General features: G+C 41.8%; 1 protein-coding gene and 1 pseudogene across 1 annotated transcript; one reads left to right on the top strand and one right to left on the bottom strand.

The window, feature by feature from the left end:
• Nucleotides 1-8,657: 8,657 nt before the first annotated feature.
• Nucleotides 8,658-11,591, bottom strand: LOC139002252 (nuclear envelope pore membrane protein POM 121C-like). The gene is given in 1 exon segment (XM_070403626.1): nt 8,658-11,591. A coding segment is annotated over 1 exon segment (2,919 nt). The 5' UTR covers nt 11,577-11,591.
• Nucleotides 11,592-12,730: 1,139 nt separating this feature from the next.
• Nucleotides 12,731-13,609, top strand: LOC139002253 (glyceraldehyde-3-phosphate dehydrogenase-like; annotated as a pseudogene).
• The last annotated feature ends 12,296 nt before the right edge of the window (nt 13,610-25,905 follow it).

A 25,905-nucleotide genomic window follows, 5' to 3' on the forward strand; every position in this document is an offset into this window, starting at 1 on the left:
TTACCAGATGCCTGTAACATCTAATAAATACTATGTAAATGCAGAAATAAGGCATATATTTTTTGAACAGTTATAGTACTGAGGTATGCTAGCTGAGGGGGTTAGGGGGATAGAAGACATGTACTACATGTCCTCACTGCCATGCCACTTCTATCTTCAAGTTTCAGAAATCTGATTGACTAAGCACTCAAATAACATATTTCCATTCCTTCAACTTCCAAATTGACTTAAAGCTATAAAACTCTGTGATACCAAAAACAAAACAAAACAAACGAACAAACAAACAAAAATCCTTTCTAAAAGAACTAAGTGACAAACTGGATTCCATCAATATTGAAAACTTCTATTTAAAAGAAACTGTTTAAGAATGAAAGAGAAACCACAGACTAGAAAAATGTATTTGCAAATTACATATCTAATAAAGAACTTGTATCTCAAATGTCTAAAAATCTCAAATCTCAACAGTATAACAAACTTTCAAAACTCAACAGAAATCCACAATAAAAAATTTGGCAAAAGATGTGAACAAACACTCCACCAAAGAATCTACACTAATAAAAGAGAAACATGGTAATTAGCGTACGACCGCTACCCTTCCCAATGGCTAATCAGCATATCCTTATGCAAATTAACTGTCAGCCAAGATGGCGGCCGGCAGCCATGCACTGAAGCGAACAGGGAGACTTGCTTGCTCCAGTGACTGCGGACTCCAACGTTCCCCGCCTGACTTGCCGGCCTCAGCTGCAACTCTAAGCAACTATGTACTATGTTGCAAATATAGAAGCTAAACAAAACCCTAGAAACCTGTGTTAGTCAGCCAGGCTTCAGCCAGCCTGACCGCAACACTGTATGAAATACAGAAGGTAAAGGCCAGAGCCGAGGCCTCAGAGCTAAAGCTGGCCCAGAATAAAAAGAAAAAAAAGAAAAAAAGGAGTGGTTGGGAGCTTCAGTCAACCGCCAGCCTGAAAACGGCCCTCAGCCCCTCACCCAGACTGTCCAGGCACCCCAGTGGGGACCCCCACCCTGATCCAGGACACCCTTCAGGGCAAACCAGCCGGCTCCCAAAGGGTTATATGCCTCCTGGCACCGGGATCAGTGGAGCAGTGAGGCTCCCAGCACCGGGATCAGCGTGACAGGGGGCAGCGCCCAAACCCCCTGATCGCCCTGCGGCTCTGTGAGTGACAGGGGGCGGGGCCACAACCTCCCTATCTGCCCTGCTCTGTTCGTGACAGGAGAAGGCGCCCCAACCCCCTGATCAGCCCTGCTCTGTGCCTGATAGAGGGGAGCTCCCCAACCCTCTGATCGCCCTGCGGCTCTGTGTGTGATAGGGTGCGGCGCCCCAACTCCCCTATCGGCCCTGTTCTGTGAGTGACGGGGGCAGCGCCCCAACCCCCTGATTGGCCCTGCTCTGTGAGTGACAGGGGGAAATGCCCCAACCCCCTGATCAGCCCTGCTCTGTGCGTGACAGGGGGTGGCGCCGCAACCTCCCCATCGACCCTGCCTTGAGTGTGACAGGGGGCAGTGCCCCAACCCCCCAATCGGCCCTACCCTGAGCGTGACTGAGGGTGGCATTGCAACCTCCCGATCCGCCCTGCTCTGTGCATGACGGGGCAGCGCCCCAACTCCCCAATCGGCCCTGCTCTGACCCTACCAGGGGCTGCACCCAGGGATTGGGCCTGCCCTCTGCCACCCAGGAGCAGGCCTAAGCCAGCAGGTCGTTATCTCCCGAGGGGTCCCAGACTGCGAGAGGGCACAGGCTGGGCTGGGGGACCCCCCTCCCCCCCCCCGAGTGCACAAATTTTTGTGTACCGGGCCTCTAGTATATATATAAATGGCAATATGCAAATAAAAAGATGCTTAACATTTTTAGTCATTAAAGAAATGAACATTAAAACCACAGATATGTACTACTACTCCCCTAGTTAAATGCCTAAAATTAAAAGTCTGACCATGGAAAGTGTTATCAAGAATGTGGAAGACATGAAATGCAAAGATAAAACCATTTAGGAAATTAGTTTGGCACTCTTAAAAATTTAACCATACACCTACCATAAAATCCAGACATTCCACTCTTAGATATTTCCCCGAGAGAAACAAAAACATAGGTCCATATACAGTCTCATATATAAATGTTCATAGCAGCTTTATTTATGAGAGTTAAAAACTAGAAAATCTGAAATGGTTGTCAACAGAGGAATAAACAAACTGCAGCACATTCATACAATGGAATGCTACGCAACGAAAGAAGGAAATGAACTATTACCGTACGCATCAACGAATGTGAAATCTAGGCTTAAAAAATCAGAAATCATTAGTACATACCATATGATTCCATTTACATAAAATTATAGACAATAACAATGAATATATAATGACAGAATGCATATCAGTGGTTTCCTGGGAACAGAGCCCATGGCAGGAAGGAGGGATTATAAAGAGGCATGAGGAAACTTTAGGGGGTAACGGGATGTTCACTACAATGTGATGATGGTTTTGTGGGTGCATACCTGTGAGAACTTCACAAACTGCACCCCTTAAATATATGCACATTATTATTTATCAACTATCCTACCTAATAAAAGAGTAATATGCAAATTGACCATCACTCTAAGACACAAGATGGCCACCCCCATGTAGTCAAAAATGGCCACCCCCATGCAGATACAAGATAGCCGCCACAAGAAGGCCGCTAGGGGAGGGCAGTTAGGGGCAACCAGGCCAGCAGGGGAGGGCAGTTGGGGTGACCAGGCCGCAGGGGAGGACATTTAGGGGTGACTGGGCCTGCAGGGGAGGGCAGTTAGGGGCAATCGGGCCTGCAGGGGAGCAGTTAGGTGTTAATCAGGCTGGCAGGGGAGTGGTTAGGGGCAATCAGGCAGGCAGACAGGTGAGCAGTTGGGAGCCAGCAGTCCTGGATTGTGAGAGGGATGTCAGGTGGGATCGGGCCTAAACAGGCAGTCTGACATCCCTTGAGGAGTCCCAGATTGGAGAGGGTTCAGGCTGGGCTGAGGGACACCTCCCCCCCCCCCCCCCGTGCACGAATTTCATGCACCAGGCCTCTAGTACCTTAATAAAACAATAAAAAATAAAATAAACTTCTAAAATGTTAGGATTCACTGATTTTCACTTGAATCATTTAACATGATTAGATCGAAAATGTTTATTTTCCTTCCAAAGATACTATTCATCAGATTTATCTTTCAGTTTCTGTCATTATACTGTAGCACTAAAAAGTATCAGAATTAAATGCACTGTCACATATTTAAGTCAAAGTGTTCTAATTTTTAAAATGATCACAAGCAATAAACTAGGAATGGTAACTATCATTTATTCACTGAAAAAAAAAAAGTGTGTTACATCTATACCACATAATAAGATACTTAAAAGTTTAACTATTTTAATCTTGAGTATTGAACAGACCATAGCATAAATAAATAGATGGCCAAAGTATTCCTTTCTTTAACTCAATTCTAATGTGTGTGTGTGTGTGTGTGTGTGTGTGTGTGTGTGTGTAACAGTGTATCTATCTATATAAAGAAAGCTAACATCAATGAATACGTATCTTTAACATTAGGAGAGAATTCAATGTCTCACATTCTAGGCAACGAGAAAATAAACCCTTACAGTTTATGATCATGAAAATATCCAAGAAATGAGTCAAATACATTATCAGCATCTAATGTCAACAAGAGGGAGCCAAAGGGCTAATGGAAGTTACATTTTCTCTTTGGCATATTCCACGTTTTGAGATGTGGCCAATGTTTTCATAGCACATCAAGTGAGAAAAATTTAGGGTGGGGACCGTATGTGCACAGACTGAGTTGAGGAATACTGAGGGGTGCCTAAGGAGGTCAGATAACACATCAATTGCAGCTGGCCTTCTGACTGTTCATTAGTCAGCCTCTAAGAGCCAGAGGTGCCTCACCCAGAGCAGCTCACAAACCACAAGAAAGCATCCCTGGGGTTCAAGAGCACAAGCTTCATACAATCAGAAAATTTTAGAGCTGGGAAGGCTCTGAGAGGTCATGTAGTTCAGTGTCCACAAATCCGCAGGTAATTGCTGCAGTTCAGTGATTCTATGAACTTCTTGCAATCATAAGCAAAGTGTTGTGTATACTTTCCTAAGAACCACAGATCTAGTGCAATAATTTCATTTTACTAAGAGGAACCAGTTCCACTGATATTAAATCCCAGATCACTGGTACTCAACTGGAGAGAGGATCTCCAGTCCCAGCTATTTGTTTTTCCTATTCTACTACATTGCCTCCTATTAAGTATTAAAAACCTTAACTTCAGCAGAAACAGACAGACATCTGGGATCCCTAATCCCTGATTCTCTAAAAGATTACCCCCTGTGTAATCACGTAATAAGCTCTCCATGAGTCGATTTATACTGTCCTTTCTTGTCCAAGTGCCTAATATTACCTAACCTGTGCGTTGTCTGTGCTCTGGCAGCCCTTGCAATTGACACAAGCATGTCCTCACGCCCTAGGCCAGTGGTCGGCAAACTCATTAGTCAACAGAGCCAAATATCAACAAAAACGACTGAAATTTCTTTTGAGAGCCAAATTTTTTAAACTTAAACTATATAGGTAGGTACATTGTTACTAACTTAATTAGGGTACTCCTAAGGCTTAGAGCCACACTCAAGGGGCCAAAGAGCCGCATGTGCCTCGCGAGCCGCAGTTAGCCGACCACTGCCCTAGTGGTATCTCAGAAACCAAAATTAGTCTGCCAGAATACTCAAGGGAGTAATTAGAAGAATATAAAAAAGTTTTGAGAATATAACTGTTCATGGATAGGGCTGTGTGGTTACTAAGAGTGCATTGTATATAGTTGATGCTGAGCAAATATTTGTTGAACTGAATTAAATTGAATAAATCATCTAATAAATGGTCACCATGCCCATTCCCAAAGAAAGAATTCTTGCTCAAGAAATGCCTCCCTTAAGAATGCACAAAGGCTATTAAAAAAAAAAAAAAACTAGCTTTACTTAAGCAACTCCATGCATATTGATAAATCTTTGAGTTATTCCAAAATGGCTCTGAATTTACAAATAAATGCCAAAATGTTTTTATGTTGAATAAATTAACAGGAATTTATAATATATATACACACACACACATATGTATCTCCTGCAAGATATTTTGGCTAATGATTAAGAATTTCTCATCAAACTAATAACACCATTAAATTCACTTTCAAAGGTTTAACTGTGGTCTTTAGGGTCTAGTAATATATTGATGACTTGGGCAAGTTGCCACTGGACTAAACATCAATTTGTACAAAGTAAATTCTGCAAAACCTGCATCTTTTCCTATATTAACTATTGTGATTAGTGGCATTATAATTTATCTAGTCCCCAATCCAAAACATTTACTAAATTTTTCTCTCCCTCACCTGAAATATCTACTGAATAATGATATCCAAGCAAATATATCTTATAAACATCAAATTAATGCATTCTTTTTTCCATGGCCATTATCTGATTGTAAGCTCTAATCGCCCTGAGCTTGAACTGAGAGGATCTCCTACCTTTAATTGCTTCAATTCTAGCTTTTCCTGCATGTCGATCAGAATTAATTTTCTAAAAAGTAAATTCTCAGAAACATTGTTAGAGATTGTCACTAGGGGGAAGTCTTCTTTTCCAGAGGTTAAATTTAAATTGCCATAAATCTTACAATTGCACATTTCTGAATATATTAGAACATATACATCTTGTCAAAACACAAAATTTCCCCTTCTAAATCAGTCGTAAGTATCTGAAAACACAACCAATGTTTGTAAAATATATTGTTAAATATAACTTTAAAAGTTTCATTATAAATATATCATAAAGTTTCCAAATGAAAAATGAAAAATAAGCCATATTTCAAACAACTGATAATTGAGGTAAATGGCCATTGTCTTTTCAGCTAAATGTAATAACCTCCTCTCAAGTCCTCATTATACTTTTCCTGCATAGATAGATATAGCCAATGACTTTTCTCCATTAATCAATGTAGCCCCTTTTCTTTTTTTTTCTTTTTTTTTTACCATTTTTATACTAAAGTTGTTCCTTAACAGTTCCCACAGAAAAACTCGTGAATAGCAGTGAAAAGCAAAACAAAACCTGAAAGAATAGTTCCTTAGGACAATATTCACTACTCTATAATGTTCATAAACCAAGAATGTTAAGTCTCTTTAGCTCACTGACTTGCCAGTTTTAATCCTTCCCTAGAGGAAATCTATGTGTGGGTAATTTTTGCTCGAGGGCCCTTGCGGATTTGTTCCTGATAATAAGAACTGAACAGCTAAGCTAGAGCATGCAAAATCTTGGTCTGGAAATATGTTTTTTAATGCTGTAGCTGTTATTATTTCAAAAACAAATTAAACCAGGGAGTTCTGAAGAAAGCTAATTAACCAATTTAAGCAGCAACTTAATGCAAATCACTGTCCCTTAACTTTCACTCAACATGGTGCTCTGTGGTTCTAAGATGTCAATCTCTCAGTGTGCACCCATAACAAGTGACTGTTTAAAAATGACTCGTGGTGCCTATATAAGCATTCCACTGGGACACACATATTAAGGATGAGTCTTGATTTATTTTTACTTCCTACCTTTGTCATGTGGCTTTATTTCTTCAATGTCCTGTTAGAAACAAAATACAACAATGTGTAGAAAGAGCACAGAGCTAAGGATCCTCTAAAAAGAGAGATCAACCCTAGCTCCATATCAAGGAATGCATATTTGGTCCAACACTAGTTACATGAAAGAATTACCATAAAGCGACTCTTTCCTAAATTGAAGACTATATGCACATTTTGGATGATTTTGTTGTATGTTTTCCTCTTTAATTTTCATAGAACTTTAGTCCTCATTGGAAGTGGTAGGGGGTCAATTTTAACAGGAAATATTTAGTCAGACCTAGCTCAAAAGACATCTGGTTCCTGAGGCTTCCACACCTACCCTAGACAATTGGTTTCTTGGTCCTATTTCCTGCTATGAACACAGGGGTGCATATATCCTTTCTAATTGGCGTTTCTATTTTCTTGGGATATATTCCTAGAAGTGGGATCACAGGGCCAAATGAGAGTTCCATTTATAGATTTTTGAGGACACTCCATACTGTCTTCCATTGTGGCTGCAGTCCCAGAGACTTGAAACAGATAAGTCCGGCACTACCAACATGCCGCCACTCATACAATTCAATTCTTCCTCCAAACTCGATTCAAAGAGAAAGAGACATGAGCAACAGACAAAGTAACACAGGACAAGGCTTTAAACATACAGTGCCTGAGAGGCAGATATGCCCAATGAGGCCAGCAGGGACAGTGGATGAGGAGGCAGCTGAAAGCAGCGGTGGGCATCCTGTCTGCTCCAAGAGCGTTCCTCCCTGGAGTGAGGGAATCACCCCTGGATCTGCCAGGCTAACAGTCTTGAGCCACCAAGCTTTTAGGGGCCAAACTGGCAGATAGAATTAGGGATAAAACACTGACTCAGACTTGGCAAGAGGAAGTGAAATCGCAGGAGCAGCATCCTCTGGGGTCTTCAAGGCAAAGCTTGCTTCAAGATCATTTAAAAAGCAATAGATCCTGCAAGGAACCAATTGAGGGTCAGAGCAAGAAATGGAGAAACATTCCCCTAAAGGGACCAGAGAACCACTTTTATAGCCAAGACAAGCAAGGTACAGCTTTAGGGATAACCCATTTCCCCCAATCCCATTAAATGCATACCAGAGAGAGAGAGGTGGGCAGGGCTCTACCTACTACCCTCCAGCAAAGATGGCTCGCTGGGGAAAAGGTGGGAAGGAAGGCTGCCTGACTAAGCTTATATACTAAACAAGTGAGGGAAGTAAGTGGACAGTATGTACAGATGTTTCTTTAGTTCTCTCCAGCCTCACCAGTGGAACTGTTCACATAAAGGTATCAGGCTCCTGCCCTGCCACATCCTCCCCCTCCACCAAGAGGCCCGAGGCTTCCGCTTCCTCTGAGAGAGGGAAATGGCCCCCAGGGCTGCTACTACCTCCCTGGTGGCTGAAGCCAGGTTGGCTTTATGGAACTAGATGGGTTAGAGGCTCTTCCTAGCAGGTACCAAGGTCCAGATTTGGGCAAGGGGTGGGTGGAATGGAGGCAAGGGACAAACACTATTTCTTTATTTTTTTTAATTGTTTTATTGCTTAAAGTATTACAAAGGGTATTACATATGTCTCCTTCCCTCCCCCCCCCCCCCCCCGCCCTTGACAATCCCCTGGCCTCCCCTACCCCCCAGTGCCTTATGTCCATAGGTTATGCTTATATGCATGCATACAAGTCCTTTACTTGATCTCTTATCCCCTCCCTCCCGCCCCCCAACCCTCCCTGGCCTTCCTGCTGCAGTTTGACAATCTGTTTGAGGCAGCTCTGCCTCTGTATCTATTATTGTTCATAAGTTTATAATGGTCTTTATTATCCATGAATGAGTGAGATCATGTAGTATTTTTCCTTCATTGACTTGGCTTATTTCACTTAGCATAATGCTCTCCAGTTCCATCCATGCCGTTGCACATGGTAAGAATTCCTTCTTTTTTACAGAGCATAGTATTCCATCGTGTAGATGTACCACAGTTTTCTAATCCATTCATCTACTGATGGGCACTTAGGCTGCTTCTAGATCTTAGCTATGGTGAATTGTGCAAACACTATTTCTTGCGGGTATGCCGCCTTTGGGCCTGCAGTCGCTGTTGAGTCCGTGAGGTCTTGGATCCTGCACCAATGGAAAATGAAGGGGCCGCCGATCCGAAAGGTGTGGTGCCAACAAAGCCTTGGGTGGGAGTTGAGGATGTGCCAAAAGAGAGGCTGCCTCCTGATGTGCCCACTCCAGGGGCAGGGCTGTTCTGACCAAAGATGGGTGTGGAGGTGCCTCCAAACACAGGCGTGCTCTCTGGCATGCTGGCCACATTGAAGGCAAAGGGTGTGCTCTGGCTGGGTGCGCCCAATGTGTTCTGACTCAAGCCTCCACCAAAGGGGGCTGTGTTGCCAGTGGTCCCACTCTGTCCTCCTCCAAAGTTGAACGCTCCAGAGGTAGAGCTTGTGCCTGGGGTAGCCGCATTGTTCCCCAAACCCCCGCTGCCAGCTGGGGCTGCCGAGCCCCCAAATGTGAAGGGCGATGGTGCTGTGCTGCCAAACACTGAACTATTGGTCCCGATGCTGGTGGTCTGGGTTGTAGCTCCAAAGCCAGAAATGGTGGCTATATCAAAAGAGAAGCCAGCTGTGGTGCTGCCAAAGGCTGGCTGGGTGCTGGCAGGGGTGCCAAAGGCAGAGGCTGTGGGTTTCAAACCACCAAAAGCTGACTGCGCTGTGTTGCCAAAGGCTGGCTGGGTTGGGGTTGGTGCTGGAGTTGCAGTTGGGGCTGGGACTGCAGAGTTTCCAAAAGTGAAAGAGTTGCCAAAGCTGGGGGCAAGGGTTGGCTTGGTAGCTCCCTGTTGCTGCCCATCGGTGGCCCCAAAAGGCTGGGCGTTGGCTCCCAGATATGATGGGAGAGGGGCCTTGGTGCTTGAGCCAAAGGGAGTGCTGAATATTGGAATGGTAGAGCTACTGAATGTCAGGGTAGGCTGGCTGGTGGTGACCAGGGCTGAGGTTGTCAGAGTGATACCAAAACCACTGAAGCCAGCGGTGCTGCTGTTGGTGGCTGCCTGCACAGCACTGGGTAGGGACTGGCCAAAGGTGGCGGTGGTTGTCATCGTTGTTGAAGTAGGAATGGCAGAAAGCTTGCCAAACTGAAATATGGAGCCTATGGCTGGGGTAAAGCTGGCACCAGCAGCAGAGGGATTCCCAAAGAGGAAAGGCTGGGCAGTGGAAGTGGTGGTGCTGGTCATGCTGTTCACGGTGCTGGTCACATTGCTCACACCAAAGCCAAAAGTAGGCTTCGAAGCTGAGTCGGCAGAGGTGCTGGCTGTGGTTGCAGAAGCCACTGTTGAGGTGGCACTGGCCTGGCCAGTGAGGAGAGGGGCATTTGTGGTTGTGGCTGCAGTAGTTGTCTGATTGAAGGAGAAGGGAGTTGACAAAGACACAGATGTAGGTGGCCCCATGCTGCCCAAAACAGGTTTGAAAGTGCTGGGTGAGGTGCTGGTAGTCGTGGGAAGGGCAGAGCTAAAAGATGCTGTGGTTGTGACCGTGGAAGGGCTACATGGCAAGGGGCCCTCATTCTCGCTTTTAGGTGGGGCCTCAAAAATGGGCATGAACATGGGAGATGCTGAAGACACAGCAGGAGCTGCAGAGGCAGAAGGGTTAGCAGGGGGAGTGCTCAGCATTCCAAACAGAAGACTTGGCTTGGGGCTGGGGGCTGGGGCAGACAGGGCCTGGGATGGGGCAGATGTCTCAGCCTGAGGTGACTTGGTGGTGTCAGTGACTGGTATGGAAGAAGTAGGGGGCAGCCCCAAGAAAGAGACTGTGGGTTTGGAGTCTGAGGAGGTGCCTGGAAGGGGCGCTGACTGCGAAGAGCCAAGAGGGCCCAGAAGGCTGGATGTCTTCAGAGGCGAATGGGCCACAGGATTTGCCACTCCAGCTGAATCATCTGGGAAGGATGTTAGGCCCGGGGAATCCTGCACCTTCTTCAAGCTCTCCAATAGAGGATTGGTGCTTGGGGCTGGGAGAGAGGTTGGAGAGGGAGCAGTCCCAGCAGCAGGCAGGGTAAAAGTAAAAGGCTGAGTGCCAGGTGGGTTCTCAGTGACTGAGCTCGAGGCAGCATCAGTCTTGTCTTCCAAGACCTCGTTGAACCATCATATGGAAGCTTTCTTTTCCAGGTCTAGGTCCTCAGCAGTAATTGAATAACCAAGCTGGGGAGGTGGAGGCAAGGTCAGCTGGGCCCCTCGCCTGGAGGGCAGCAGCTGAATCTTCCGTTTACGCTGCCCAGAGCTGCCAGGTGTAGGTGGGGAATTCCTCAAGTTCCGTTTCTTCCTTGTGGTTGTATCTGCAACCCTTTCTCCCTGGGACTCCTTGTCGGTTCCTAATGGAGTTGAAGGACTCGAATGCTGGGAAAGTTCCTCTTCTCTTATTTTCTTTGCTGGCCCCTCTGGCGTCTGGGAGCGAGATGAGGCTGGCCTGGAAAAGGGTGATGAACTTGGACCACTTCTCTTCCATAGCTGAGAGAAACCTCGAGTAGAACTGTATGATCTGGTAATGGCATTGCGGCTGGAGCTAAGAATGCCTCCTGTGTATGTGCTCGTCATGGAGCTCATAAAGGAGGTGCGGGATCTCTTCTTCAGGTGGTCATCTGAGCTCTGGGAATTGAGACGTCTTTTCAGAGGCCCAGGCTTAGGCACAAAAGAAGCAGGGACTCCATTGGCCACCAGGGGCTCAAATGCTGAATGTCTACCCCCACTGCTATCATGGCGCCTTCTTTTATTTTCCTGGCCATCAGCGAATATTTGTTCTTCTTCCTCCAGTGTTCTTTTCTTCCTCTCTTTGAGGGCACGCAGTACAGTCTCCTTTGCACATGGGTCCGGAGCATTACTTGATGGTGAGGACAGTGTTGAGTTGAGTAACTGCTCTGTCATTGGAAAACGAGTCAATTTGCTATCAGGAGGAGCAATCCTCACTGTCACTGGACTGCACACCATCTTGGAATTATGAGGAGATAGCACAGACTTCTTGTGATAACCATTCCAGGACACTGTGGGAAGTACCCCCAGAAAGGAATATTTGGCCTGTTGAATTGGATATTGTCTTCGAGGGGTTATTGAAACCGATTTGATAAAGTTCCACAACCCCTGCGGGAAGGCCTCCTGGAAGGTCTGGAAAGAGGGGCGGGGTGGGAGGAGAGAATGTGATGCCTGCGCTGAGCCAAGGGACCGGGCGGCGAGGTGCGGGTGGGAGGGCGATGGACCTGCCGCTCCCGTGGGTGCCTGGCCTTGGGGACCCGGGCAGGCTGCGGGGAGCGGGGCTTGCCCTGGTAATTGCCCATCAGGAGCAGTTGGGCGGGGTCCGGTCCTTCAAGCAGGGCCCACTTGGCCGGGGGCGAGGTGAACAGGATTCGCTGACGCCCGTGCGTTCCGAACTAGCGAGGAGAAGGCGCGCGGACCTCGGGGCTCAGGGCTCAGTCCCAACCAGGCCGCAGTCTCCCCCAAGGCCAGCCAGGCACCAGGTACAGGGCGAGGCCGAGCAGCGACAGGCCGAGGAGCGCTGCGCTACCGCCACCCCAGCCCCGGGCCCCACAGTCCCTGACACTCGCTATGGGCTGCCACAGCTCGCCAGCCCCAGCAGGTCCAGGGGTTCCCAAAGGTGTGAACAGAGTCTGTGAAGAAGGAATGACACAGAGACAGCGTCCACTTGATCAGCAGCATAGCCAGGATCTCTAGCCAGGATCTCCAGCCAGGTTCTGTGTCTTACTGTCTTGTTACATCTGTATATACACCAGTTGATTTTAATCCTATCAATTTCTATTCCAAAGGTTAGGGCCTTTCTTATCTCCATTCTAGGGAGTAAAGATTATGTAGTTTAAGTGCGATTTTTCATAGTTAAAGTGATTAACTACCCGCCTGGCACTTAGTTAAGGGGTTTTATTCCCTCCCTAACTTCAGGGAAAAATCCCTACCTGGGGAAACAAGCTTTCTCGGAGAGGTGACCTTGGTTAAAATACATAGCACCAAGAAGAGGAGCAAACATATTAAGAACAGTATGCCATATACGCCAGGTCCCTTGAAACATGTGCTGTGTAGATGTTTCTTCCCTGCAGTGACTGTGTCAAGCAGCAAGGATAGACCGGCTTCTGACAATGGTCTGCATGTTTCAGTATGATTCTAGTCATGGCAAGTTCAAAGGCACAGTCAAGGCCAAGAACGGGAAGCCTGTCATCAATGGAAAGTCCATCTCCATCTTCCAGGAGCGAGATCCCGCCAACATCAAATGGGGCGATGCTGGTGCTGAGGATGTTGTGGAGTCCATTGGTGTCTTCATTACCATGGAGAAGGCTCACTTGAAGGGTGGAGCCAAGAGGGTCATCATCTCTGCCCCTTCTGCAGATGCCCCCATGTTTGTGATGGGTGTGAACCATGACAAGTATGACAACTCCCTCAAGATTGTCAGCAATGCCTCCTGCACCACCAACTGCTTGGCCCCCCTGGCCAAGGCCATCCATGACAACTTTGGCATCGTGGAGGGACTCATGACCACAGTCCACGCCATCACCGCCATCCAGAAGACCATGGATGGCCCCTCTGGGAAGGTGTGGCGTGATGGCTGAGGGGCTGCCTGCCCAGAACATCATCCCTGCTTCTACTGGCGCTGCCAAGGCTGTGGGCAAGGTCATCTCTGAGCTGAATGGGAAGCTCACTGGCATGGCCTTCCGTGTCCCAACCCCCAATGTGTCCGTTGTGGATCTGACCCTCCGCCTGGAGAAAGCTGCCAAATACGATGACATCAAGAAGGTAGTGAAGCAGGCATCAGAGGGCCCCCTCAAGGGCACCCTGGGCTATACTGAGGACCAGGTTGTCTCCTGCAACTTTAACAGTGATACCCACTCCTCCACCTTTGATGCTGGGGCTGGCATTGCCCTCAATGACACTCTGTCAAGCTCGTTTCCTGGTTTGACCATGAATTTGGCTAAAGCAACAGGTTGGTGAACCTTATGGTCCACATGGCCTCCAAGGAGTAAGAGTCCCCTGGACTACCAGCCCCAGCAAGAGGAAGAGAGGCCCTCAGCTGCTGTGGAGTCCTTGCCCCAGGTCGATCCCCCGACACACTGAGAATCTCCTGACCACCGTTTCCATCCCAGACCCCCTGAAGAAGGGGAGGGGTGTAGGGAGTCCTACTTTGTCATGCACCATCAATAAAGTTCACTGTACCCAGCCAAAAAAAGAAAATAGGCAAAGGACCTAAATAGACACTTTTCAAAAGTGGACATACAGAAGACCAAGAGACATATGAAAACATGCTCAAAGCCACTAATCATCCAAGAGATGCAAATCAAAATGACAATAAGGTACATCTCACACCTGTCAGAATGGGTCAGAATTGCTATCTTCAACAAATCAACAAATGACAAGTGCTGGCGAGGATGCAGAGAAAAAGGAACCCTCGTGCACTGCTGGTGGGAATGCAGACTGGTGCAGCCACTGTGGAGAACAATATGGAGTTTCCTCAAAAAAAATAAAAAATGGAACCCCCATATGACCCAGTCATCCTACTTCTAGGAATATATCCCAAGAAATCAGAAACACCAATCAGAAAGGATATATGCACCCCTATGTTCATAGCAGCACAATTTACAATAGCTAAGATTTGGAAACAGCCTAAGTACCCATTACCAGATGAGTGGATAAAAAAACATTGGTACATCTACACAATGGAATACTATGCTGCTGTGAAAAATAAAGAACTCTTACCATTCACAACAGCATGGATGGACCTGGAGAGCATTTTATGCTAAGCGAAATAAGCCAGTCAAAGAAATATAAATACCACATGATTTCACTCCTTTGTAGAATATAATGAACAATGTAAACTGATGAACAAAAATAAATCCAGAGGCCCTAACTGGTTTGGCTCAGTGGATAGAGCGTCGGCTGTGGACTCAAGGGTCCCAGGTTTGATTCCGGCCAAGGGCATGTATCTGGGTTGCGGGCACATCCCCAGTGGGAGGTGTGTAGGAGGCAGCTGATCGGTTTCTCTCTCATCGATATTTCTAACTCTCTATCCTTCTCCCTTCCTCTCTGTAAAAAATCAATAAAATATATTTTTAAAAACATCCAGAGACACAGAGGCATCAAACAGACAGTCAAACCTCAGAGGGAAGGCAGGGGAGGGTGGGAGAGGGGGGATGTAAGAGATCAACCAAAGGACTTGCATGCATGCATATAAGCATTACCCATGGACACAGACAATAGCAGGATGAGGGCCTGTGCTGGGGCGTGAGAGCACCCAGGGAGAGGTCAATGGGGGGAAAAGGAGACTTGTGTAATACTTGAAACAATAAAGAATTTAAATTTAAAAAAAAAGAATTAACTCATATCAGACCTTTTACTTCTGTTAAAGTATAGTAAATAAATATAGTAAAATATAACATGCAAAATATATAGTTTATTTCAAAGTTTATACAGCACACAAACATGTTTAAAAATCATACTCATTTCTAGGCATTTCTATACTAGAAAAAAATTTTAAATGTAAAAATGAATGTACCATTGAATTATCTTTGAGAGAACTGGAACATTATAATACAACATTACAAGAGAGATTACATTAACTATAAGATGGAAATAAAACTAAAGAAAAGACAGGAAGCCCTAACCGGTTTGGCTCAGTGGATAGAGCGTTGGTCTGCAGACTGAAGGGTACCGGGTTTGATTCTGGTCAAGGGCATGTACCTTGGTTGCGGGCACATCCCCAGTAGGGGGTGTGTAGGAGGCAGCTGATCGATGTTTCTCTCTCATCGATGTTTCTAACTCTCTATCCCTCTCCCTTCTTCTCTGTATAAACTCAATAAAGTATAAAAAAAAGAACTTTATAATAAAAAAATATAAAGAAAAGACAGGAAAACTGAAAATGAGAAGGAAGAAATATGACAGGACAAATAAAAAGCAAGTATTAAATGAAAATAACAGCCCAACACAGAAAAAAATAAAGCACATAACTGATCTATATGAAGGTTTGGGCTACTACGCTCCTCTCCTGATGTGCAGTTATTTCTATCAGTAATAACTGTGTCCTTTATGTAAAAAAAAAAAAGGCTGTTCTAGTTTTCTAATTTTCACCTTTGAATAACCAATCACAGGAACACAATTTGGGTAAAATCATCTAATACCTTAATAAACTTGAATGGGGTCTCTGACAAGTAATGATGTCATCACAAGGATTTGATTATTTCACTCATTAAGCATTATATTTAGAAAGAACAATTACATTTTTAGTTATTAAGAGTGTAGAAAGTAAATAAATAAAATGCATTAAGCCGAAACCGGTTTGGCTCAGGGGATAGAGCATCAGCCTGCGGACTGAAAGGTCCCAGGTTCGATTCCGGTCAAGGGCATATACCTGGGTTGCGGGCACATCCCCAGTGGGAGATGTGCAGGAGACGGCTGATCGATGTTTCTCTCCCATCGATGTTTCTAGCTCTCTATCTCTCTCCCTTCCTCTCTGTAAAAAAATCAATAAAATATATTTTTTAAAAAATTAAAAAAATAAATAAAATAAAATGCATTCATATTTTGCTGTTAACTTTTAGACTATATCAACTCAGTGTATGTTTCCCTTCACGGAGCTAGGATTGTATTCTCTGGAATAACTTCAATCTCTGGTATCACTTAACCACCATTCCCTCTGCCCACCTCTTTGAATAACTCCTAAATGACAGTCTCATTTTTAATTTTAAAATCCCTACACCTACCACCAGGTTCTATGCCTTCTAGGGACTCAATCTATTTTGTTTTGTTTTGTTTTTCTTGTTTTATTTTTTGATGGGCAGTTGAGTAGATGGATTGATGAACTAGCCTTACCAACAAAAAAAAAAAAGAGGAAGAAATGGGAGGAAAGGTGTTCTATCTCTGAGCTGTTTCCTTGAGAAATAGCTTTTTATTATTCATACTTATCATTTTAGCAGTTAGGATGGTATCTGGAACATATTAAATCTTCAAATAATGTTTGCAGAATGAGTGCCTGGTTTATGTTGGCATTTCACAGACTGTGTGATTCTTTCACTGTAACAGTTTGTATCATCAATTAGAAACTTAGTCAATCCTTCCATAAATTACTCTCTTCTGTTCTTAGTCCCTACAACTACTTTTCTATGACATCAAAAGAAACTAATTGTATACACTATGCATTAGACTTGTTATTTTTATGATTATCCCTTACATCCTATTCATTAATTTAATATTTTCTCTGAAATGGATTTCATATATGCTGCAAATCAGTATTGTCCACTTTGTTTTCTGCAAATAGTTCATTTTTGTTCCCTTTCAATTACTTTATGCAAATAAATTTAATCAAATCAGTCCATCTTTTCCTTAATGACATATTCTTTTGCCTTTAGACTTTAAAATTCCCTTCCAGATGTTTAATAAATATTCAATTTTACTTTTTCTAATTCATCAGTAGCTTGTTTTTTAAACTATTATCTTGGAATTTATTTTGCTATGAACTGTTAAGTGACAAGCTAAATATTTTCCCAATCCCTATGAAAATGTCTCTCCTCCCAAATCTGAGTTGTTTCCTTGATAATATCTTATTTTTTTTTACATATGACCAAGTCTTATTCTAAGGACAATGTCTATATCAAATTGCAAATGACTAATAAACAGGGAAGGATGGTGCCTGTGCTGCATCCAATACGATGGGGAAAAAATGCTAAGCATTTAATAAATGCTTCCTATTAACAAAATTCTCAACTATTTTACCTGCTCTGAGATTTCAATTAGAATGATGAAAATGCCTATGTAGTTCTTCTGTAGCATTCCAGAAGACCCTTGAAAGCAAAACACCTGTCTCACTCACTTTCAGGTCCCACATTTGGTACAGTGCCTGACCCAGACATTCAACAAGCATTGGAGGAAGGAACATAATTATGATAAGTCTGAAAAAGAGGGTCCTATGAGAAAGAAAGAAGGGGTTAGAAAAGGAACATACATGCATACCCCATGGACAGGGTCAGTAGTTTGATGAAGGCCAAGGGAGGTGAAGGTGAACTTGGGTGGAGGTGTGCAAAGGATGGGGAAAAGGGGACATCTGCAATTATGTCAAAATTAAAAATTTTAATTAAAAATGTAAAATAAATAAATAAATGTAAGAAAGTAAAAGATTATTTTTCTCAGTAAATAAAAAATTAAGTGGTTAGTAGGAGAATTTTAAAAGAAAGAAAAGTATAAAATACAGATTTCATCAACCGTCTATTCACTCCAATTACTATGTAAATATTACTGACTTTCAAATACTCTTGTTTATAGGTTAGGTTGGTTCACACAGTAATGACAAAAGTCACTGGCAAAATACACTTTCATTCTCATTCCTCATTAACTACTAATTATAATTCTTCAGTCAAAAATTCTCATCTCTAATATGACTTGAGAATGTTTCATTTATAAATGGAAACTTGTGACCTGAATTTTCAAACTCAATCCTCATGACTACATTCAGTGTTTTTAAAAGAATCTTACTTTCAACTTTGTTAATTAAAATTTGTGAATCAATAGCCTGAAGAAATGTTCACTAGAAATATGTTACTCTCAGTGAGGCACTATTTAGAGAACGTTATGTAATTTCCATTAAGCTGAGTTGTGAAGGATGCTTTTTATATTAGTCTCAAAATATGAATTTATCAAATAACATCTAATTCAATAGTAAATTCCAAAACAAATAGATAATTCTTTATCTTTATTAGCCCAAGGTTATTATTACCATATCAGTCCTTTCCACCTCTCCCCATCACCCCCCACAGCAAAACAAAACAAAGACACCTCCTGCAACTTTTATATCATTCTCATGAGATAAGGAAATAACTTAATGACTAATTTAATTTGTAATGGCCCTTAAATATGTCTAGGCACATTATTATCTTTTCAGTAAGAACAACTGGTTGGCAAGTAAACAGAGTAATCCTGAAAGGGAAATAATTCAGTCTCCCACCTATGAAACCCAATTCCATTGACATATACTAGTAAAATAGGTAAAGTTCACGGGAAGAAAAAGGTTTCATTTAGAAAGTCAGGCGACTCTTACTATTAGCCAGAGGAGAAAATAACATGTGATATGGCTCTTGACACTGAAAAGTGAGTATAGAACTGAAAGGTCCTTTGTAGAGTTGACTTAGTGAAGCAGAAAATGGTATTTTCTTAGGGCAGATTACCTCAGATTGCCAGAAAGGTCTTCAAAATTCAACATTCCTGTAGCCTTTCTGCCTTCTGGTTGAGATCAAACACAGTAACAATCCTCAATCACTAACCAGATCCACTGGTTCAAGTTGACCAGCAGGGCAGGGCAAACAGTAGGAGATAAGGCAAGTTCACCAAGATAAGTATTATTAGCCCCATTTTGCAAATTTGGAAATTCAGTCTTGAAGTTTTTAACAAACATAGGGAAAATCATAGGGCTAACTGGAGAAGGTGTCGGCCTTTGGACACAAATCCCTCTAATTCCAAAGACTATGCCCTTTATACTGGGCCACATTCATGCTTCTGTCGGAACATAAAAATAAATTTAAAAAATATATTTATACAGTCCTAGGTTGAAAATTATAGGATTCAACCCGAGTTGATATTTTCATCTATCCTATCCCCATTGAAGGTAGTGCTATCGGAAAATACGTAAACACAAATATGGGAAGGGAACATCTGGTTCTAAACAATACTTGAGATTCATACCACTGTGAGATACAACGCATGCTTAGTGGTGTAGGCTGAGATTATGACGGTTGGCAGAAAACAATGATGTTGTCCTCAACTTTAATAAAATAATACACTCAAGCAAAGAAACAAAGAGATCTCAAAACTTGAAAACAAAGAGAAACACTATAAATGGAATTTTGTGATGCCTCCCTCTTTCTGTGATTCTCACTAATCCCCCCCAATGGCAGACACACACGTACCCTGGGACTCTCTGAGGACAAGTCCGGTTCCCAGGGCCTTGTTTCCTCAAGCATCCTGAGCAGTGCTGTGTACTTAGTCGGTCAATAAACACTTGCTGAATGAATGGAAACAAATGATACTGAAAATGAAACTATTCAATTCCTATTTACTTCTATCAAACAGAATGATCTTCCAACTGGACAAGGTATAATAAACATGATTAAGAACTAACTGAAGGCTAAGATAGACGGCGAGACAGTAAGAGCACCCGCTGCCTTACACGAATGATTTCAATTCCTCCGTCCCAGACAAATTGAAACTCAGAATTTTCTCATGATTACAGATGTGATCACTGAATGTGCCAGAAGACAGAGACTAGAAAATAAATCCTGATTCTCAAAAAAGGCAATTTCATAAGGATAAAATTAAGATTCCTAAGAGATTCCTTAGAGCGTAAGCCCTAAATAAAAATGTTTTGGTTCCACCATATTCATTTGTAATTTGTGGGAGATATTTTAGGTGCTTACAAGCACATATGAATATATGTTTTCATATTCCCCTTTACATGGGAGTCTTATCACATAATATTTTTCTGAACTTTGTGTTTTTTTCACATGATACTAAATCATAGCTTTTCATTTCAATATTTATTTTTTAATTTATTTATTATATAAAGTTTTACATATGTCTCCTTTTTTCCCCCGATTGACACCCCCCCCCACCCCGCCCCCGACTCCCTCCAGCCATTCCCACCCCGGGCAAGCCTCCACCACCTCAGTGTCTGTGTCCATTGGTTATGCTAATATGCATGCATACAAGTCCTTTGGTTGCTCTCTAACCACCCCCCCACCCTGCTATTTGTCTCTGGATCTATTCTTGTTCATCAAATTATGTTGATCATTATATCCCACATATGAGTGAGATCATGTGATATTTATCTTTCTCCGACTGGCTTATTTCTCTTAGCATAATGCTCTCCAGTTCCATCCAAGCTGTTGCAATTGGTAAAAGTTCCTTCTTTTTTATCCCATTTCACAATATGTAAACAGCTTCATCGTTTTATATAGCTACATAGTATTCCATTTTTTTTAAATAAAGTTGTTCATTTAACCAGTCCCTCATTGATGGCTATTCAGGATGTTTCCAATCATTACTATTATAGACAATGTCATAACAAGCAACCTTATAAATACATCATGTCTCACGTCCAAGTATACATATAGAAATAGAAATGCTGTATTAAGAGGTAAATGCAATCAAAAGTTTCATAAATATTAACAAATTGCTCTCCAAATGACTGATATTTTAGGCTCCCACCAGCAAAACATGAGAGTCCTTGAATTCCATGGGCTTCTACAATGCAGTGAGTTCCACAGTGCTTTCATGTGAAAGCCTTACATTCCCAGATAGAATATATAAATCACAAAGAAAAAAAACATTCTAATAAGTTCTGCATTCATCAATCTAAGACGTTGCAGACAATGGACAATATACTAAAAGCATCATTGGGAATTATGAGTTCACCAAAGTTCTGTGAAAGAAAATGAAAAGTTATATCAGTAACTGTAACACTAAGAAAGGTATTGTTTAACAATAAGTACTCAGATGCTCTGGTATGAAACCCAATCTCCCTTAACATAACCCCTCCAACCCAAATTCTATTGAGGTTGATGCTAAAGGGCAAGTCGTTACATGGGCTAACCCACACCTTAAGCAAAATGAATGTTTCCTAAGATTTACCTTCTTCATTGGGAGACTTAATAATTATGTTTAACACACCATGCTGCTAGGTCACAGCAGACACATTCCACACAGAAAATGAATACTGTGTCCTTCCCTTGATGCTTTCCTTCATTGCCCCATAGGACAAATGAAACAAGACTACCAACTAGCATAATGTAATATAAGTGCAATTTGAAGATTAGTAATGGTCACCTAAATCCATTTTATCCTTGCTTTATAGTAACAGAATTTAAGCTGAATGAATGGGCACCTGATAGAGACTGCCCTTCCCAGCTTCCTTGAAGCCATATGTAGTCATGTGACAAAGTTCTAACCAATGGAATGTCAAAATGTTGGCCACTTGCTTAAAAGGAAATTGTGTGCCTTATACTTCTGCCCTTTCTTCCCTTTTCTAAAACTAGAATGCAGACATGGCAGTGATTCAGATTTAACCTTGCAGACAAGGACAACATCTAAGATAAAATAAACTTGGAACTAGTAACCTTGTGAGGCTAACCTCTTTGACAGCCTGGACCACCCTACCATCAATTTGTGGAGAAATAAGCTACTATCTTATTTGACCCAACGTAAGTGTTCTGTGTCTTTGTAATAGCAACCTTATCTCTACAAATACACACACAAACAGGCACATACACTAAAGATTGCACAGTAGAAGCATTAAGAAAAGTGAAAAACTTGGAATAAAAATAAAAGGAAAAAAGTGCATGCATCTTTTAGGCATCAGGGCATAAGACTACAAGAAATAAAGATGAGTATAAATTAATAAGCAGAAGGAAAATATTAAGGAACCAAAATAAAAGACTGATATCAGAAACAGATATTTTCTATGCACATGAAATTGTTATAATATAGGAAAAGCATTAGAAGGAAAAGTACATTGTATTTCAGACACCTGATTTTTTATTCAAATGATTACACCTCACGCAGAAAAGCACAGTAATTCAAATATAATTAACAACTGTATTTGGAAACATTTAAATTTGTTTGAACTTTCAATGGATTATATAACAAATTTGGTACCTTAGCTTGATTAAATAGTGACAAGTCGGTCTCGGTGAGAGAAGATGTTGAAACTCATTCAGTAAACATCATTGAATATGTACTGTGAACTAGACAGACAATTGTGCTGGACTTAGGGATGCAATGGTGAATAAAAAACAGTTCCTGTTTGGAAAAGGATCACTAGTAAATTTTATTAATTGTGTTGACATGTGAAGATAAAAGTTTTCCAGTTCAACTGTGTAAAATTACTTTTTAAAGATCAATTATTTGAACAATTATTTTTAAGAAACATGCCCAAACTCTTTAATGCAAGGATTCTTCAGGAAAACGTGTTTTTTTTTGTTTGTTTGAAAAAAGATAAATTTCAAAATCATCAATACCTTTTAATCATTAAAGCACTGTTCCTGAAGTTAAGATACCAAGGTTTCTTAGATCTTTATAAATAAAGCAACTGCTCAACAAATGTTATAAAATGCTTAAAAATGGCAGTGTGGTCACTTCTTCCTTTATATTCTACAAGAATTTATTCTAATTATTACAAGAAGGAAAATATCCACCATACTTTGATATATCATGTAACATATTCACTTGAGAAGTGAATCACAATGATACTGTTGTAATTAACAGGAAAGGAACAAAGGGGAGGCCAGATAATATGGGCATGACATCTGTGCCAGGAGCTGCAGTTTAGCATTCTCCAGGTCTGTTCCCTGCAGATCCTCGGGCCAGGGACTGGACAAAGAGAGAATCGACCCACGCCCAGTAAAGTCTAGGTGACAGGAAAAGGTGATTACTTGTCAGTCACCCCTGGGAGCAGGTCATTAGCCAGAATAGGTGTGGCTATTGCCAGTGTATGAAACCTGAGCTACATAAGCTCCTCAACAAAGGGACTTTTCTCTCTTAGTTCTCCTGCTCTCCTGGGACTCTTGATGCAGGGGGTGTGCTCTCATGCCCACAGCCATGTGGGCCCACACACAGTGGACTGATGGGCTGTGATTAGCCTGATGCTGTGCCGGACTCAACTCACCATGGAATGGAAACTCTGGACACAGGCTTTGCTTCTAGCTCTACTGAAGCCCCAGCTGCACATTTTCCTGGACTGGTTTAAGGGAAATAGGACTTTTGAAACTGAGGGATATGACTTCTCACAAATAAAGCTTTCTACCACATCTCATACGCCCATGGGGGCCTCTGGAAATTCTTATTTCAGCGGCACCCCAAGAATCCCACTCCCACTTAGCCATGGAGAAATCCCACCAGTGCACTTCTCCGATAGCAATAATAGTCTATCTTAAAGTATTATCTACTTGAAAATGACAGTTGATCCAGTAAAAATGATCTATATATGAATCTAATTTAACATTTACTTGTAATTCTGTCAAAACCAAACATTCCATTTCACTGACTTTAATGCATTAAAATCCTGGAGTGACTGGTTATTATATTAGACAAATTCTGTCAAATGAAAACATGATTGCAACAATTTCATTTTTAAAAATTGTTTGAAGCTTATAAACTACCCTACCACTGCTATGTGAAGCAGAAATAAGTTTCTTCCTTACGACAATGTGTATGGCATAATGACAAGAGAGCCTTTGTCTCCCCTCGAAAAATGCCAGAAATTACAATAAGTAAATATAAGAGATTAGGGTAAAATCACACCCCCAAAAAAGAATCTAACAACTAACCTTAACATGATTTCATAGTTTAACTTATGGGTAAAGTTCTTCTACTATAAAACTGATCACTGTTTAACTTTAACCTAAAAGTTGTTACAGATATAGGTTAGAATACGGTACTATGGTCTCACATACTTTAAATACAAAACACTTAAAAAGGACTTGAACATTAGTATGTGGAATCAGCCTACAAACTAAAGAAAATAAGATCTAAATCAAGAAAATAATAAAGGTTAAAACCACGAAATATTGTAACTCAGAAATATTCAGTTTTCTGGAAATCCTTACTTTTTCTACCCATATATACCAGCTTCATAATTTCCAAAATTGGCCTTCTAACCTCTAGTGATTACTTTTAAATTTATTTCTTAATCAATTGCATTCTTTAGTCACATTTAGTTCTTTATAAACAGATGCTTAAGAGAGAAAGTAATTTAAAAATCTGACTACAAAGTTTAAAAAATGGAGGGAGATAATTATTAAACTGTAGCATTAAATTTAGTATTTAGTATTATTACACAAAAAGCCTTCAAATAAACCTGCAAATCAGGTATTCTTTACTCAACCTAATGGTTTTCTCCCCTTCCAATTTGATAGCTATTTCTTAAAATAAAGAGTATATGAAGGCCAGGGATGGGGTGGGAGCCAGGTAGAGGGGGGCAATGGGTGGGGAAAAAAGGGGGAGGGAATCTGTAATACTCTAAACAATAAAGATACATTTTTTAAAAAATAGAAATAAAATCATCATACAATACCAGTGCATACTGGTAGCTACATAAAACTGACTGAAAAAAATTTAAAAAAAAATGTATGCCAAATCATATCAGCTTATCTAACCACCCTTCAACTTGACTTCCAGTCTTCTTGCCAAGCTTGGCTGTGAGGTCCTTCTCATGTAGTTGATATTTTCCAGTGTCCTTTTATCCTTTTCTTTCGGTGTTACAACACTGCTCCTGTTTCCAGCAAGTGGAAGACTTTTTACAGAGCAGGACAAGTGCATACAGAGCAGAGACGGTTGAGAACCACAAGCAGTCCTGCTGGTTCTTCCCCACAGTAAATAATGTGCTCTAATGCAGATTTTGCTGGGTTCTCTGCAGGATCTCACAAAAATATGTAAATCTCTCCTTCCAGACCCAGCAACAAAACTGTACTTTCCTATCTCTTGTGTACAACAGTTTGTTTAATGCGGCATTCATCTAAAGAAGGTGATTCACTCGGCCCAAGTTATCAGAGGCTGAACAATCACTTTCACTTTAAGCTCTGCATGTTCTCATGGCTAATTAAAGCCCAAAGGTATATAGGCTGTTCACAAATAACTTTATAATTATATGACAGAACAGTGACTTGGGATTATTGAATTACCATTTTTATAAACTAGAGTCTACAAGTATCTCTATGCTACAAATCAATCAAACAATTAAAAGGAAAACAAAAACTTAATTTCGTAAATCTAACTCTGTAATCTGCTTGGCTCATTTTAGCTAACTTCACTGTGTGTTGTTCTAAAGCAGTGGTTCTCAACCTTCCTAATGCCGCGACCCTTTAATACAGTTCCTCATGTTGTGGTGACCCCCAATTTCATTGTTACAAATTGAACATAATTAAAGCATAGTGATTAATCACAAAAACAATATGTAATCATATATGTGTTTTCCAATGGTTTTAGGCGACCCCTGTGAAAGGGTCATTCGACCCCCAAAGGGGTTGCGACCCACAGGTTGAGAACCGCTGTTCTAAATGGTCCTTTCACCTTTTCTTTCTTTCACTTCAAGAGTGTGCCGTGAGAGCAATGAACTCCCCACTCCAAGAAGCATATCCTGACACCTCTCTACCAACACTCTCTAAATTACACAGACTTGCCAATTTTGACTCCAGATCTATCTTTATTTTTCAGATCATCAGCCATTTCACATAGAGAAACATATACAATACCGAAGATTTTTCCATTTCATCTTAGCAACTTTTCATTG

The sequence above is a fragment of the Myotis yumanensis genome, unplaced genomic scaffold, assembly GCF_028538775.1.
Source record: "Myotis yumanensis isolate MYYU_CA2020_CCGP unplaced genomic scaffold, mMyoYum1.0.hap1 SCAF_2, whole genome shotgun sequence".
In the NCBI taxonomy this organism is placed as follows: Eukaryota; Metazoa; Chordata; class Mammalia; order Chiroptera; family Vespertilionidae; genus Myotis; species Myotis yumanensis.